This window comes from Lepisma saccharinum, chromosome 16 (genome assembly GCF_977018435.1).
Source record: "Lepisma saccharinum chromosome 16, izLepSacc3.1, whole genome shotgun sequence".
In the NCBI taxonomy this organism is placed as follows: domain Eukaryota; kingdom Metazoa; phylum Arthropoda; class Insecta; order Zygentoma; family Lepismatidae; genus Lepisma; species Lepisma saccharinum.
Genome location: NC_139244.1, coordinates 475,139 through 493,599, shown reverse-complemented (window position 1 = coordinate 493,599; position 18,461 = coordinate 475,139). Strand labels below are relative to the sequence as shown.

Sequence of the window (18,461 nt, the reverse complement as noted above, 5' to 3'; positions counted from 1 at the left end):
ACCTTTGATTGTCATACACACTACTGCACAAGATCACTCACATGCTACCCAGTGGCAGCACCAGGAAAGAATGATTTGGGATGAATGGGATAGCAACATTTCATATCCCCTAAATACAAGTGCTATATTTTGAGCAAAGGAGATTTCCCCCCTAGTTTTTTCTTTTCGGTGGGGGAGAGGGGGTAGAGGTGGCATAGTGGACAACGGGGAAGTTCACCCCATTACCTCCCCTTGTCTGGTGTTGTCACAGATGTTTGGATATATTTTTGAGTAGTGGCTTCAATGCTGAACCTTGTCTACTGAGAGAAAGAAAACCGTCCTCTCCCTCCTCAGTTTTGAGCTGCTACTGTCTGTAAAGGCCAAGGTCTTTGCCATGAAATAGTTCCAACTGTTTATGACAACTTAAGGAATCTGACACTTTTTTATTTGTGCTATAAAGTAAAAAAATAAAAGTGATGTGAAGGTATAGAGCTCCACGTATTCTTGATCTTGGCTAGAGTTGGGGTGATATAATCAGCATCATGCTCAACCACCTTTACTTCCCAGGGTTGCCCCCAGGTACTCATTTACACGAAGCTGCATGAACCTCAGAGCCATGCAGAAACAGGCAAATGATTGCAAAATTGCTGGTCCAAATCACCAGCCCTGGGATTCGAACCTGGGTTTTCCGCATGGTAGCCAGATGCTCTATCAACTGAGCTACCATGGCTCTTTTTATGTGTGCAATGCATAAGCAGGGTGGCCACTCTACGATCATGATACATTTGAAGTATAATTCATAGTTTTCAAGGCAAATTTTCCAAAATTCAAGGGTACAAGAAGATGTTATTTTTCTATTTCAACTTTACCGCTTCTCATCCCCCCCTCCCCCTAGACACACGAATGCATGTTTCAGGCTATACTAATCTACGAAACATTGCAATTTTGCAATAATCCTCCAAGTGTGAGATAGATTCTTCTGCAAAGGGTACTAATAAAGTAAACGGAGTCAGAGAATTCTGTTTTATTTTCCACGCAGCTTTCTATTGCTTCCTTGATAAAAAGTGTGAAAAACTTGCCTCAGGGCATTTATAAATATGTATAAATTCAATGGGATTTGTATTAATAAAAGTTGTAATTTCTCACGTCTATGGAGAAAAATTCATGCATAATTCCCGGAGCCAATAATTCATGAAGAATTCTCAGAATCCAAGGAATTCCCAGTCAGGACTCACCCTGATAAGATATTCATGTGTACTTGGGGCTGCAGTAATTATGTACTTTCTCAAATGCACACATGTACATCTTCCTAGCTGGAGGAGTTATTATTCATAGACACCCCAACACCATGGCTAATTTCATGATGGTAGAGAGAACTTGAGTCTTTAAAACACTGTAAACAAAGTGCACCCATTATAATTTAACAAATATTAAAAAAAACAAAAAAACAATTAAAACATAGGCGTACCTCTTTCTTGCCTCCTTCGCCTTCGCTTGTTGCAAATTTTAACAGCGCATATTGACAATATTATTGCGACTATAAAAAACAATATTCCTCCAACTACACCAGCTGTGATGGCTTTGTGCTTGACCCTTGCCGGCACCGAGTATTTGACCTCCTCGGTGCTTTCGTAGTTCCTGGCAGAGTGAGCATACACCTTGAAGTAGTAAGTCTTCCCTCCAACTAGATTTTTGACTGTGGAAGAAAATCAGAATCAGTTTGTACAAGAAAGCTATTTTTCTCAAAGCCTGGTCATCCAATAGATCGAACTTGGTGTGGCACAATGTACCAGCTTTTCTTTACATGTGGCCAGGCATTGTTATAATTCTCTGTTGTGACAATGGTTCTACATTAACATGCAATGTTAATTGGACATTATCCATTGTCTAGTGCTTTAAACTATATAACTTCTAACACTATGTTTTGAGAGTAAACTATATAACTTCTAACACTATGTTTTGAGAGAACACCTCTTCTCTCGCCTTCAGTAGTTTTAGAATAAGTTCAGTGGAAACCTCGATCTTATGCTTATTTAACGAACTAAGCTGAAAAAAAATTAAAATGCAGGAAAACATAAAATCGAGGAAAGTTTTATGACATTTTGCTATGTTGGGACCCCATCAAGATTGAATGTAAAATGCAGAAAAATGTAAAATCGAGAACGTAAAATAGGGGTCCCATGGCATTGTTGTTCATTGAATTATGTTAATTTATGTTACTTTTCTACTCTTGGCTAATCACAACTATGGTGATACAATGAGATGGATGAAGTGACAGGTGCAAACACATAAGGACAACAAAACACAATTCCTAGGGAGGATTATCCTGGCCGCAGGTCCAGGTGCCAGAGCTTCCTTAGTCTGCTAAATGCAGTCCAGGGTGTACTACGTGGAAGAGAGTGTCTTCGGAAAGGGTCACTCCTCGCTTCTCATGCGGGGCAAGGCATCTGGTGACATATTACCTCTGCCTGACTGTAACAAGTTAAAATCGCTCCCCACTCAGTATACAAAATGCTTTTGATGAAGACTATCCTCGGTTGTCTCTTTGTGTCTACTTGCCACTTCTTATCGCATCATGCTGTGTCTGATCTATAGGATGCCGCAGAAGAAGTATACTGCAGACACTTACAATTAGACAATTTATTGCATCATCCTGTGTCTCATTTATTGACTCATTGATTGAATTGTTGTTTTAAGTCCACTTTATGCACAGAATGCCAATCAGGACTGAAACTACAATTTAAAGTGGGATCCGAGCCATTGTGTCATGTGCCTCTACCTGGTATCGAACCCAGGACCCCTTGATTATGAGGTGATGATGTTACCACTATGCCATTGGTGAGGCCCCTGTCTCATTTATTGTAGACAGCCTAGTAACAATATATATCAGCCTAGTAACGGTATATAATCAGTACTGGCCGATACAGGCATGCCAGTAAAATTTCCAATAATTTCACTGATCCTATATTTTCATAAATAGCCTGTAATTAATTACACAATTCTGCCATATTCTTACATGATCAGTAACTAGAAAAGTGTTACGTTAGATAAGACTAATCATTTAAGGAGATTTACATTGAACACTTTGCAATATTTCTCTACTTTATTTACTATTTAAAATGTGTAACTCAAGGCATCAGATAGATTTTAGAGTTACAATCGGATGAATTTGCAATTTATAGAATTTGTTTTTTCATGCATCAAATTTCCATTGTTTTACATTTAAAATTCCCACTGAAAATACTGTACCCAAATATTGTGTGTCTTCAGGCCGAAGTTGAGCTTTATTCAGAGTCTTCCACTGGGCATCAGTTTTGTACTTGATGACATAATATTGGACTAGGTGGGCGCGTTCGAGCGGCGCCAGCCAGGACATCAGGAAACCATTGTCCAGTTCTATGACCGTGAGGTTCCGAGGTGGACCAGGTTTCGGACCTGAAAAAAAAGTATACAATATTGCAACAAATATTCAATACACAGATTATGACAGCTAAATTTGTAATAAACAGAAAAAGAAGTTTCCTGATTTGTTAAAATTGGTTGTTTTGTGTGAGTAGAAATATATTTTCTATTGGGTTGGGTTATATCTTAATTGTTTATAATCCAACTACATTGTGCATATTAGTTAGTAGCAATTTTTTTAAGAATGAGAACAACATTTTATAAATATCACAACAGATTTCTTGCACCTTTTGATACCAATTAAGAAAATTGACACACAGTATAAAGAATTGGTAGATGTTCATGGAAATTATAATAAACAAAATGCAAGTTAATGTTTTGTTTATCACTGAATATACTCTGTAATAATTGCAAACCTACTACAAATTCATATGAAATATATAATTATTTTTTTAGTTCTTGCTTTCAGTTATTTTATTTGCTGCCTGTGGCAAAGCAAGAATGAAACAATTTTATAAACAATATGCATAGATTTAATGCATTCTTTTATGAAGCCTCATGTGTCATTATTGTTTGTATGATAATAACTTTACTAGTACAATTTAGTGAAAAATGTCAACTATTACTACTGTACCTACATCTTTCGACTGGTCTTGAACATAAGTGTGAAGAATACTTTAAGCCTGTCATGTAGTAATATATTATTATTGAGTTGATGTCAACTATTATGTAATGATTAAATAATTCTTACATAATGATTTGTAGCCAAAGTTCCTAATGCATCATGCAAGATGCAGTGCATGTAATTCAATTTCATTGACAAAATCAGTTAAACATTTCTCTAACAGCATGAAGCTTCCATGTAAAACGTATAAAGATCAAATTAAAGTAATCATTCCTTCTACAATTACCAACTTGTATGATTAGGACCTGAAAGCACCTTAACTACTTCTAAATCATGACTAAAAGTGGTTTGGGACTGGACGTCACAAGTCAAGAAATTACAGTGGCTTTAAATTTGACAAAGATATGCATTATTGATTCACATTTATTAGCAAATAAATGTGCATCAATTTTTGAGATTTTTTTTTACTTTAAACAACAGATATCAATGTCATTCATATGTCTTCCAGGTTCAAGTCCACCTGCAATAAACATGATATATACACAGTATCTAAGAAGTTGGATGTTCTAAAGCTACAAGTTTGTTGGAATAGATCATTTATCTGAACTAGTTCCAAGTCTAAATAACCAATTTCAATGCCTCAGTATTTGTTGAACTACATGTAATATTAACCTATTACCTGAAGATAGTGCAAATAAGTCATTTTTCCGTTGTAGCTGTTCTCAACCTGAATGCACCACTAATTAATAGGAAATTACAGAAACAGAGAAGGCAAAAATTATCAGGTAGCAGCAGTAATATTATGGAACTTGTTACGCCACTAAAAAAAAAAACATTTTTAATTAAAATAATGCTACTCTTTTCCTGCCTCATTTAATAACAACAGTAGTGGGACACAAAGTAAATATTTCATTATTAAAAACAATAGAGAGAATATGTACAATAAACTGTCTACAGAACACCCAAAATTGCTACTATAACTATGTGATTCTACAGGATGTATATGAAAATGGTGGCCGGGACTTGCATGCATTGGGCTTGGAATACATATTTACAGAGTTACAACCATGGAAAAGTAATGGTCACAGAAGAGAAGTGGAGAGATTGAATGATGAAGCATTATTTGATAACAGAATGAAATAAATCAAATTATCAAGAGAGGTTTTGCTTTTTAAAATTTGCTTCATGCACCGTGCAGTTTTGTGCTCCTACCGTAAAACCAATCTGGGGCCTTGTTTGAAAGTGTTTAATGGATAAATAACGTATGAACCTGAGTAAAGTAAACTAAAACGTTCTGAATATAATGATTCAATTTGTCATCCAAAGGTGTACGTGTGACATGGAAATCGTCAATCCTTTTCTGAATGAAATTGAATCAGAACAGAGAATGGAAAATTATATTGATTGATTGATTAATTTGATTTATTTTACTTCGCTTTTCTGCCACTTTTGGCTAAACGCAAAGATGACGATGAGTGATATGATGAAATTGCGACTGAAGTTCCCAGCTTTGAACCTTGGCCAGGACATGATGTTCCCTTCATCAATTTCATCTAATCATCATCATGATTAGCTAAATGTAGCAGAAAAGTGATGCTAAATAAAAAAAATACAAATTGAAATAAAATTATTCTGTGATCAAATTTCTGATATCTAATACTAAATTAAAATGTAAATGAGTGTGTATGTAAACACTACACATTACAAAGCAATTAGTAGTTTCAGACTTTTTCATAATTTCAAATCAAATATAAAAGTTGATATGCAACATGGGGAAAATTTAGAAATGATTATTATTACTGTATATGTGACTATGTAAGTAAATAGAGGAAATTGCATAATATAAGATGAGATGCTTTATCAACAGAGAAACCAAACAAAATAATGAATTCAAATTTTGAGAAATGAGAGATGCGGTAGTAAATAAATACTCATTTTTCTGAAATTAATAGAACAACAAAAACAAGTTTCTCTGTATATAAAATAATGAAACATGACAAAATCATCTATGATATAGGGATATTCTGGACTGCCATTAGATTTCTGTGTGTTAAAACTTGCCGAATGTTTTTTTCTAATGAAGGAACTAATGGAATCATTATTGATGATTTTTCATGTGAAGAATCTAGTGTAAAGGTAAGGTAAAAAGTAAAATTCCTCATGCACATTGCACTGTACCACGAAGCTACATTTACCTCCCAGGGTTGCCCCCAGGTATCCATTGATTTGAGGCTGGCTGAGCCCCAGAGCCACTTTATGCAGGGGCAAGGCCAGAAAATTCAGGCCTTAGATCACCCACTCTACAAATCGAATCCGGGCCTCCTGCATGGCAGTCAGACACCCTACCAATTAGACCAGTGCTGCTCTGAAGACTGCCATGTACAATTTATTTCTATTTGTTGTAGAGTGTCACTTACATCCTTGAACATTGCATTATATCTATGATATTACACTGCAAGCAAAGGATTCCCACTGTAATATCCCTGTAAATATTTATTTGTGTGTGAAAAAATTTTCATTACTGCCACGTGCAAATTTCTAAAGTACAAGCCACCATTTTCCTCAGACCCTGTATTCATAAATATCCACTGGAGAATAACAGAAGCCCCGCAAGTGCAAAGTCCCCAAGCAATGCTGAAGTATCTAAGAGCTTCTAAAGACTTTCTACGGGTACAGAGTTAAAATGTCAACCAACTGTTATATGTACCTCGTGGTCGTAGAATGGTAGGAAAAATTGTTGATCCTGTGGAATCGGTTGGAAACACAACTAAACTATAATTATCTATGTCTGTAATGAAAATAAAATAGCAAAATAAACATATACTTTACATTTAAAAACATTTAAGTAATGCCATGCTTAATTAAGCTCAATGTTCAAGCCTTAGTTATTTTCTTTCAAGAAAACTGAATGTAAAGTTTTTGCTTGAAGTTCAGTTATGAACAAAGGATTGGAACTACAGCAAAAAATTAGATCTGACCACTACAAAGTGTTCTTGCTGTGAACTAAATCCTCAAACTGTTCGTTGCAAAGTGATGGCTTGTTAGTGGGAGGGCCGTTGATTTGTATAATTTCCTGCTTTCTTTTATGCATACATTACAATGCAATATTGAAAGTATTGTAAACAGCCTAGAGTTTTTTGATCCGAATCAAAACCTCACAGAGATGATCTTAGAGAATCTACAATGCATTTTTTCGGCAGTTTAAGTACAAAGAACTAAACATAGAAATTAAAATAACGATGTAAATATATACATTATTTTGTCAAGCAGCCAGAAAATGAAAACTTCTGCTACTAATTTCATGAAATATCATAATTTATTTCTTAATTTGCATGAATTTGCAGAAACAACAATATGCACTGTATCAATATATTTATATGCGGAAATATATTTAAATTCCTTTCTTTGTCAATCTTCTGATAACGTCTCTTTGATTCAGTTGATGCATAGTGAAAAGAAACTGAGGTGTAGGTAAATTATAAATGTTACTGTAATAAATATGTCCATAAAAGGTGTAAAATGCATTATTTATGTGATGCTTGATGGAGCATGTATAAATTTGAAAGCAGGCGAGAACATCAGCTTATCTGAACATAGAACTAAAATGCAAGCACAATCTAACAATTGCAAAATAAATTCAGATTATATCACCACATAACTTACACGAAAATAAAACAAAACCAACTACAAAAAATATGTCCAAGTACAACAAGATTCATCAGAGTAATGTGCATGGCTATGGCTATTCCTTACCGCCTTCAGTTGGAGCGGGCTCCCGTGGCGTTCCTGCAGGTCTTATTTCAGTAGGCCCAGCTATTGAAGCCAGAAAGGACCAAATGTTATTTCACTCACCACACAATGCATTACATTCACAACAATTAAAAACAAACCAACATCTTTATGGCAACAAACAGCACTTAAGGAAAAAAAAATATTTATTATATGTAACATTAGAGACAGAACAGTAAAATCTCAATTACGTGCATTTTCATTTTTTTTAAACCTTCCATTTTAACATGTTATTTTTCTTAAAAAAAAAAAAAAAAGAAGTTGTGTGTACTTCTAGGAAGTTTACAATTCAGGAACAAGTAATCGAGGTTCCACCATAACTACAATGTATGTGTGCATGTGTGTGTGCAGCCAGAAGGCTAAACAGTGAACGAGAAGGTAATAGGAAAGACACATCAGACACTGAATTTTTTTTTTTTTAATTTCATTTTTTCCAGTATCTGTGAGCGTTTCCTCTACTGTATATATGTATAAAGTTCCTTGATTACACTTATCACAGTCAGCTCATTAAATACAAGGTCTCCATCAATTGTTTCCCATTATATACTGAAGATAATCTGCTAGTATCAATACATTTTACATCCTTACTCTACCAGTAACTGTAAAACTGTGATATCAATGTACTAGAAAGCAAGTATGATACAGGGACATTCCACAGAAAGTGGGCCTGGATGTCCCGACCATTACAGTGCTCTCAAGGTGTCTCTGTTGGTTACCACATCCAAGTGAAATTGGTAAAAACACGTTCCAGACTGCTCACAGTTAGTACTACAAGATATGCCTGATTAGTTTTTATCACTCTGTATGCATGAATAGATAATTGTGTTTTATGCACCGTTCTGTCGGAACATCTAGGCTCACTTTCTGTGAAATGGCCTTATAATAAATCATATTTATGTTAAATTATTGAAATCACAAGAGCAGGAATGAAATTCAGTGCAGAAAAGAGCGAGGTGCTAATAACAACAAGAAACAGAGACAGAAATGAACCAAGAATAAAGATGGACACAGAAGAGTCGAGGATAGTGGAGAGTTTCAAATATCTTGGAAGCATAATTGAGAGAAGTGGAAGAATAGATGAGGAGGTAAACAGAAGAGGACAAATGGGTGGTAGACTAAATCAAAGTGTTCGAAGATTAATATCAAACAGGGATGTATCAATGAAATGCAAGAAGGTAATATACAACACATACTTTGTACCAATAATTACATATGGAGACAATGACAGATAGACACAAAAGAAAGATGCAGGCATTGGAGATGAAATTCTTAAGGAGTATATTGGGGAAGACTAGAAGGGATAGAATAAGGAGTGAGGACCAGTAGCGTACGCAGGATTTCATCAAGGGGGGTGTTATTTCGAAAACTTTCTACAAATTCACATTACCATTGTTTTATTATACTTTAATTAATAATAATAATAAATTAATAATTCTTATAATTAATTAATTAATTAGTTTAATTACTACTAATAATTACTACTAATGTAGCTGCTATTTATGAAAGAAATAGAACAAAATTACATTTCTTTTGTTTCTTTGTTACAAAATAATTGTCTAGTCAACGGTTATTTGTATATGATAAGTGAGACATTTTAAGTGTGAAGAAAATCCATAAAAACAAGCAAATATATTAAATTTATTGAAATAATCGAAATATAAAACTTATTCAAGGAGCCGCGCTGGTCTAGTCTGACATCTTCGTGGGATATGCGGGTTCGATTCCCGGAATTGGTTGGAATTTATCCAGCCTTGTCTCCGCACCCAGCCTCATAGCAATGGGTACATGAGAGCAACCCTGGGGGATGAAGGCTGCCGGAGCATGGTGCTGATCACATCACCTGCAAAATAGTTCGAGATCGAGAATCTTTGGGACCCACCACACCACTACGTGTGCCTTCATGGCACGATGCTGTATGCACGGGGGAATTTACATTACCTTTACCTATGGAACTCGCCCATGATGATGATGAAGTGCGAAAATACATGTTGCTAAATTCTACTGAGTCTATGTTTTCGTTGTAAAGTAAGTTTATAGACATTCCAACACATTTATCACTTCTAGGTGATTCAATAAGCACCTCTTCAACATTATTTAATGATGTGGATGTAGATTCAGCATCACTTGAGAGTTCACAAGGGGATGTGAAATCAGTACCGGGAAGAACGTTTGCAATAAGGTCGGCACACTGCGAGGAAGCAAGGAATTTTCACAATTCTTGCAAGAGTCACTGCGCGACTTTTTGCAAGAAAAATTTTAAAATTGAACTTTGCGGCCGCTTAGATTGTGTTTGGAATGTTGTGTTTTTCTTCATGCTGCATGGGAATAATAATTCAAATTATTATTATTATTATTATTATTATTATTGTCGCAGATCTTTGACTGATAAATTAGCTATTTTTATTTTTTTTCTACAGCATTTTCCATAATATTTCAAAAGCTCAAGGGGGGGGTTTAAACCCGGTAACCCCCCCCTTGCGTACGCCACTGGTGAGGACATCCATCAGACAGTGGGTGTGGTGAAGCTTCAGGACAGAATAGATCAGGCACAGATGAGATGGTTCGGACACATGAAGAGGATGGATGCAGAAAGACTTGCCAGTAAGAGCGGACAGTGCACAAGGAGTGGGAATAAGGTCAAGGGGGAGACCAAGATGTTCATCTTCATCTTCATTACTCATCTTCATTGTCATGATTAGTCAAAAGTGGCAGAAAGGCAATGTGGAATAAGAAAAATCCCAACAACTACGACATTTCAATAAAATAATGCTATCACAGAAAAAATAGAATTACATTGTTGGATGATACACATATACAAAAAAAGAAAAAAATTCTTGACATCTGGATAGCACCCAAGTACAGTCACATGAACTGGACAGTAGTAGGCGTGTTTTAAAAGTGCCAGAACACAGTGTCACCTCTCAACACAAATGTTTAAGATTAGAAAAATAACTCAATCTGAAATTCATGTTGCAAAAAAGTATTACAAATACAAATATGTGGAAGATTTTCTTGGAATATCAAATAGGCTTCTTAGCTCTCAAGAGGTTAACACTCCTCTCATCTTCTCTGGAACTGACCTGATTCTTATTACGAGAAAAATCTCCATCATTGACTACCAAGAAAGACTTATTCTAATTACAAATAAAATGCAGCAATTTTTACCCAAAACTAGAGTTTTCAGAAAAAAAATATTGAATCAGTATAAAAATTAACTTTTCCTTTATAAAGCATATGAATGTTCTTCACTAATAAAGCACTTCCAAGTTATTCTAGCAATAAACTCAGTGGGGATTTAGGATTATAAAGTAATTAAATCATGCCAAATTTGTGTGAACTCTGTAGTAACCCCACCATGGCTATAATTAAGTGTATTTTCCTAGTGCCACAACCATCATGAAACAACATTCCAAGTACAGGGTCTCCAAGACTTAATGGTGGGATTTCATGAGGTCTCTGTGAAGTGTGTAATACGTGTAATGGATTTGAAGTGCTTTTATTTCATTCAGTCACTCAAAAAGATTGCGTTCATGTGTTTTCATTTTCTGTCATTGTTGTTGATTTTTTTTTTTTTTTTTTTTTTTTAAGCAGCATGATACAGAGACTTGACGATGAACCATAATTTCTTGAAAATATCCTGTTCTCGGATAAGGCCACATTGAGTAAATTGGCATAATTGTCGAATTTGGGTCTCTGAAAATCCACACGTGACACACAATCACATTTGACATTTTCCTAAAGTCAACACCTGGTGCAGCCTAATGCGCAACAAGATTTTTGGCCCATTCTTTTCTTGTTGAAACGAACATAATCTCCACTGCGTACACCTTACTCCACTAGACTTCTTCCTCTGGGTCAATGTCAAAAATGAGGTTTACAGTGAAAGAATTGAAAATGCTGACCATCTCAAGGAAACAATCGGACAAGCAATTGCAAGTGTTACACCAGACGTTCTTGCAAGGACATGGACTGAAACCGAATATCGCTATGACGTGTGTTGTGCTGTTAATGGTGAGCATATTGAAACTTACTAATGTTGTTCGTAATATTTTTGAGTGAATGAATTTTAAAAAAAGGCACTTTCAATACATTACACATCATACATACTTCATAGAGACCTCATGAAACCCCACCATTGATTCTTGGAGGCCCTGTATTTCAAGATATTGCATTCTGTTGTCCATCTGCCAAGATAATGAACAGGTTCATTACGGTGAGTTGTACAGGTTCGACTGTGTTATATGAAGGGTGAAAATCATGAAGTTGTTCCAGACTGGCTCAATTCTTGCAATGAGGCCCATGACATGCTAAGAGACATCACATGAAACAATGCAATTTTAATGAACATAAACTCTTTTCCCTTCATTATAAGCTACATATTAAGGCATAGAATTCTCAATCGTCTCCAAGATAAATAATTCACAATTGAAGACTAAAATTGGTAAACGCTGTAAGTGCCACAATAATTCAAACACCGTTTTCCACGTTAAACTGTGAAATGTGCCATGCTTTATAATGTGGTAAACGTGAAATGTAGCTGGTAGCCCTCTAAGTAGTTCAAAGGGCATGTAAAGAGGCACTAATGTGAACGTTCTTACGGGCTGATGTGCTGAATGATGTGATTTCCCAACACTTTTGCTTTTGGCACTTACAACGTTTACCACTTTTAGTCCTCAATTGTCTACTTTGGCTTAAAAGACCTTAGGAAGAATATTAAACCTGAAGGAACTGAATATTATTTATTGTATTTAAGAAAATACTTAGTGTACTAACCTTTGGTTGTAGCTTGAATAATGTTGCTGAACATTCCGTCTCCCAAAGCATTTTTCCCAACCACCTGGAACTCGTAGCTTGTCCCTGGAGACAGTCGGTTGATGGTGACCTGAGTGCTACCAGATGGAGTCACTGGTATGGTTGACCAGTCTGTCATGCCGGATTCCCTGTACCTGGAATACAAAAATGGAGAGAGACTTATTACCAGGGAAAGGACTTCTGTGTAAATACATATTTATGTATGAAGCTGAAATCAATTATATTTTCTATTATCTTTGTGAATCATGGCAGTTTTTATTTTCCATATTTGTAATATATTAGGGTTTGGCTCATATTTTACATATTGTAGTTATATTTACATATTATTTCCATATTTCAGAACATTTCTCAACATAAACTCCATATTCGCGCAATAACTACATGTCCCCATTTGATCGAAAGAGTTGGGTGAATTTCTTGCGAATAACTGAAAGTCTAAAGTGAAGTTAAACAAATGAAAGTTTACAACCTTTTTCACACCCTCCAATTGCGTTAATTACAAGTTTTATGTCATCCGAACAATATATTTTGTTTTCAATTTTACACCTCCTAACTATTTGCTTTTGCTATTTTAAAAACACTTGAAATTCCTCTTTATTTACAATCAATTGTCAACAATAGAGAATGAGGGTTCCTGCTTGTTTGAGCAGCCATTGCTTACCCCACCCTCCCTACTAGTACAGTATTTGCTTCTGCTTTTTCTTCAAGACAGTCACAGTAAAAGTTACAATGCCGAAACTGTATTTTATGTAGCTCGTGTAGTGTTTTATATTATGAAAAAAGGTTAATTTTTACAATTTTAAGTCCATATTTAACTCCATATTTTGGTGAAAATAACTAAATATGTATTTACATATATAGCGCATTATTACTACATATAAATCCGTACTCTGCTGATATCAATATTGGAAAGATATCAATTCCAATTAAATCACCAATTCTCCCAGTCATGTTCACATTTCTTCATAAAACCATACATTATTTACCTTAAATCTTTGAATCATAATTACATAAAGCTAATAATAATTATAAAACTATGTTCATAGCTCTTGGGAAAGACGTGTGAAATGTATCAAAACAAATGATTGATTGATTTACTGCCGTTCAAATAAGTACAAGTTGCTGATATGAGACAGGTTACTTAGATTTAACAATTTTTAGTGTATCAAGGGAATTAGTACACAATTACAATTATGAAAAATTAAAAGGCAATGAAATAGAAAGTTGGAAATATAATTGTAACAGAGAAAAGTTACAAAACTTACATTAATTAATGTGTTAACCTACACAGAGAACACACGAGTGAATTCATACAGGTGTATAAAAGTAATTGATCCACCTCTGCTGGGGCATGTGGGCGTGAGGCTGGCAGTTGGAAGGTAGGCCCTGGTCCTCACAGGCTGTTGCACCATGGGTGTGTGTGTGTGTGTGTGTGTGTGAGTATAAAAGTCATTACACTATTGTCACTAAAGTATGGAATAAAAATACAGTGCAGTGAAACCTCGATTTTATGTTTTTCAGAGGACCAAGATGAACAGACTTAAAATACAGGAAAATGTAAAAGCTGGGAAAATTTGTTATGTTGGCTTTACTGGGGCTATGGAGACTGAATGTATAATGTGGGAAAATATAAAAACCTGGGAACAAAAAATCAGGATTCTATTACACTATTTTACGGAAGCATGGATATAGCAATCAGTGGAAGTTCGTGGGGTTTGCAAGGAGCAGGGCACATTCAAAATAAAGGCTATATCTTAGAACCGATGGAAGTCATACCAGCAACATTTAACCTTTTGCATCCCGAGCATCTCGATCAAGATCCTCTAGCATGCTCGTAGTTTTTACGTTATAATGTCGCTATTTTTGGCTGGATTTGCAATTTTCTTCTTTTACATTATTGTTAACACATATTCTGCACCATAAAGACTCTTGCACGTTTTGTTCTTCCATAAAAAAGGGGGAAATGGTGGGAAAATGGTGGCTTCCTTTGAAACCGAGTCAGTGGTGCATAGACATGTCATTTGGGGCTACAAGTCGTGTTCTATTGCTCGTATGATAATAGTGCAATTATTTTCTTGTTCCAGACATGCCAGCGATCATTTCCATGTGTATTTTGACAATATCCTGTACTTTGTTGTCCAGGGGCGGAGAGGGAAAGGGGCATTTTTCTTCAAAAATTTTGGAATTTTCCAGTTCCTTCCCTCCCCCTGTATTCATATACAGGGTGACTGGTAATTAGATGTATTCCCTGAAAGGGGTTAAAGTAGAGACAATTTGCAATAAATTTGACCATATGATACCCCGTCCGAAAATTAGTAGTTTTCGAGATAATCGAGTTTCTATTGTTTTTTCTAAAAATGACAATTTTCCACATAAAAAGATGAATTGAGAAAAAACTGATAATTGTAGGGAACTTATTTAAGCGTTTTCTGATAGCTAACAAACAAGTGGTTTGTTTAGAAAAAAGTTTTTTTCCAAATAACAATCACATGTAAGTACCGGGTGGGTCTAAACTTACAAGTGATGATAAAAAAATGCACTCTTAGTTTACTTGGCAACGTATTAATAACAAAAATGGTATGACACGAACCGTACAAATTACTTAAATTACTTCCTTGAGTCATCAGCTATCCAACAAGGTACAAATGTTGCTAACATTCACATTTGTGTACAAGAAATAATACTTCATTCATCTTCATGTGTATGGAATCAATGAACAATACAATTAAAGAACATTACACGTCTTGCTCAAAGTGGGCACCTCTGTTACGAATGCAGGCACGTAAGTTTTTACGGGTCATTTGGTCTCTTAACTCGTGATGTGATGGTGGCCTTGACGTGTTGACCAGCTGTTAAGATCCTCTCCCTGAGCTCTTCTTGCGAGTTTACCGGTACCTTGTCATGTGGCTCCAAATGTAAAAGTCGCAAGGCGTCAAATCGATCGGGGGATCGAGCTGGGCAGACATCATGCTGATAAATCATGTCACGTCTTGTAGCTAGAGGCACATCCTCCAACAACATTGCCATCCCGATCCTCAAAAAATGTTCATAAGATGATGCCATTTAAAATTTGGGGCAGGAAAAATGGCTCGATGAAATGATTGTTGATTACGCCCATCCATACTTCTGCCTGGGCGTGCGACAGTGGCTGGATGAAAAGTACCCAAAGAAATGGATTGGCCGAGGCGGACCGATTCCCTGGCCGGCTCGATCCCCCGATTTGACGCCTTGCGACTTTTACATTTGGAGCCACATGACAAGGTACCGGTAAACTCGCAAGAAGAGCTCAGGGAGAGGATCTTAACAGCTGGTCAACACGTCAAGGCCACCATCACATCACGAGTTAAGAGACCAAATGACCCGTAAAAACTTACGTGCCTGCATTCGTAACGGAGGTGCCCACTTTGAGCAAGACGTGTAATGTTCTTTAATTGTATTGTTCATTGATTCCATACACATGAAGATGAATGAAGTATTATTTCTTGTACACAAATGTGAATGTTAGCAACATTTGTACCTTGTTGCATAGCTGATGACTCAAGGAAGTAATTTAAGTAATTTGTACGGTTCGTGTCATACCATTTTTGTTATTAATACGTTGCCAAGTAAACTAAGAGTGCATTTTTTTATCATCACTTGTAAGTTTAGACCCACCCGGTACTTACATGTGATTGTTATTTGGAAAAAACTTTTTTCTAAACGAACCACTTGTTTGTTAGCTATCAGAAAACGCTTAAATAAGTTCCCTACAATTATCAGTTTTTTCTCAATTCATCTTTTTATGTGGAAAATTGTCATTTTTAGAAAAAACAATAGAAACTCGATTATCTCGAAAACTACTAATTTTCGGATGGGGTATCATATGGTCAAATTTATTGCAAATTGTCTCTACTTTAACCCCTTTCAGGGAATACATCTAATTACCAGTCACCCTGTATACACTCGATGTGCATAAATTGTATGTAGTCCATATCTATGATTCATTCCGCATATAACGGTACTCGATTCATCCTTCTAGGGCAATTAGCCTCCAATATACAGGCATTTCAAGATAACTCTGCAATCCGAGGCTTGAGTCGGTTGAGGCTAGTGGCGCACAGACATGTCGTTTGGGGGGCCTACAAGTCGTGTTTTATTGATCATATGATAATAGTGCAATTTTTTTTTTGTTCCTAACACTCCAGCGATTATTTTCATGTGTATTGTTACAATGTCTTGCACTTTTTGTCGGGGTGGAGGGGGAGGGGGACGAAACCCTAATTTTTTTCTTCAAAAATGTTGGAATTTTCAGTTTCCTCCCCCCCCCTTCCTCCATATATACGCAGAATGTGCATAAATTTTATATAGTCCGAATCTATGGTTCCTTCTGAGTAAAACAATATATAATTTGTCTGTCTATGGCAATTAGCATCCGAACAGAAAAATTCACACACAATTCCCAGAATTCCTGATGAATATCCATGCTGGAAATATGGGTTAAACATTTTTTTCTGATTTTCCCTGGTTTCCAAGTTAGTGGAAAGCGTCATGTGGAAAATCAGAACCAACGCTGAAAACTGAACTGTTTTCTTTTTGCTTTCTATGTTGACATATGTATACAAGCTATGGTTTGAACTTCAGTTAGAAATAATTTATTCTAAAAATGGGAGGGCTTCTGCACATTTTGATTTTGGTAAGTATAATAATTCACGGAAGATTAAATCATTCTTAGTTAATTATTTATTTATTTATTTATTGAGAAAATTTCAGATACAGCACAGGAGGCCATTTTACACAGAAATTGGCAATCATTGAAAAAGCAAAATAATAACAGTAATAATAATAATAATAATAATAATTAAAAGTAACAAAATAACACAAAAATGAATAGCAAATTAACAAAAAAAATAAGTAAAAGATGGCACTACTTGATATTATTTACAAAGGATTCTTCTAATAGAAGACCAAGAGGCAAACTTGGAGGAAAATATATCAATATTTGAGGAGCGATCATTGTATTGTGCTGCAAGTCTGTAAAAGAGAGATCTTTTTTGAATTTGCAGTCTGGTTTTTTTTGTGTAAAATAAGCTTGTGTTGCGTGTTGTACGCATGGGTACACAAAAGTGGAATTCCTCAAGGACTGTGTTGCAGCAAATTTTGCCATTGACAATTTTGTATAAATAACTCAAATCATTCTGCAAACGGTGCTGAGATGCAGTCTGTAAGTTTAGAAAAGACAAGAGAAGCGGAGATGAAAAATTGCGTAAAGAGGGAACCCTATAACGAACTATAGCCAGGAAGAAGGGAAAGACTGAATCGATTCTAGAGAGCTGAGTGGGGCAAGCCATGGACCAGATGGGAGAGCAGTATTCTATTATTGGGGAAATGAATGACTTCAAGTATAAAGTGAGGGCTGAGATGTCACTAATTTCAATGAAACAGTACAGTAAACCCAAGAAACGCATTGCCTTTTTAGTGATGCCTGTAATATGTTCCTGAAATGTGAGCTTTTCGTCGAAAACAATGCCTAGGTCTTTGTGAGAAGATACTGCTTTGATGTTATTGCCAGAGATGGAGTAAGATGACTTTAACTGGTTCTGCTTGAGAGAGATAGTGAGAGTAGTACACTTTTCAGGATGTAATGTAAGGCCCCATGTCAGACACCAGGAAGTAAATGTTGTTATGTCATTCTGTAGTAAATGAGTATCGTAGTAAGTGGAGATTTCTCTGAAAATTTTACAGTCATCCGCAAAAAGAAGGTAATTACTAGTGGGAGCTGTGAGGTGGTCGGCAAGGTCGTCGACGAATAATATGAACAAGAGAGGTCCTAGAACACTACCCTGTGGAACTCCAGAGAGAACAGGAAGAAACCTAG

The 18,461-nt window shown here is 35.8% G+C and overlaps 1 protein-coding gene across 11 annotated transcripts in view; it reads right to left on the bottom strand.

Moving 5' to 3' along the window:
- LOC146000180 (protein turtle-like) overlaps window positions 1-18,461 on the bottom strand; it is a 327,541-nt gene that overhangs the window by 38,958 nt on the left and 270,122 nt on the right. For 8 of the 11 annotated variants that reach the window (XM_083137521.1, XM_083137526.1, XM_083137525.1 and 5 more), the window contains 5 exons: window positions 12,569-12,741; window positions 7,760-7,819; window positions 6,714-6,794; window positions 3,229-3,414; window positions 1,448-1,675 (listed from right to left, as the gene is read on the bottom strand). In XM_083137521.1, coding sequence (XP_082993647.1) covers window positions 1,448-1,675; window positions 3,229-3,414; window positions 6,714-6,794; window positions 7,760-7,819; window positions 12,569-12,741 — 728 coding nt within the window. The remainder of the gene's footprint in view (window positions 1-1,447; window positions 1,676-3,228; window positions 3,415-6,713; window positions 6,795-7,759; window positions 7,820-12,568; window positions 12,742-18,461) is intronic. The other 3 variants (XM_083137528.1, XM_083137530.1, XM_083137531.1) reach the window with 3 other exon arrangements.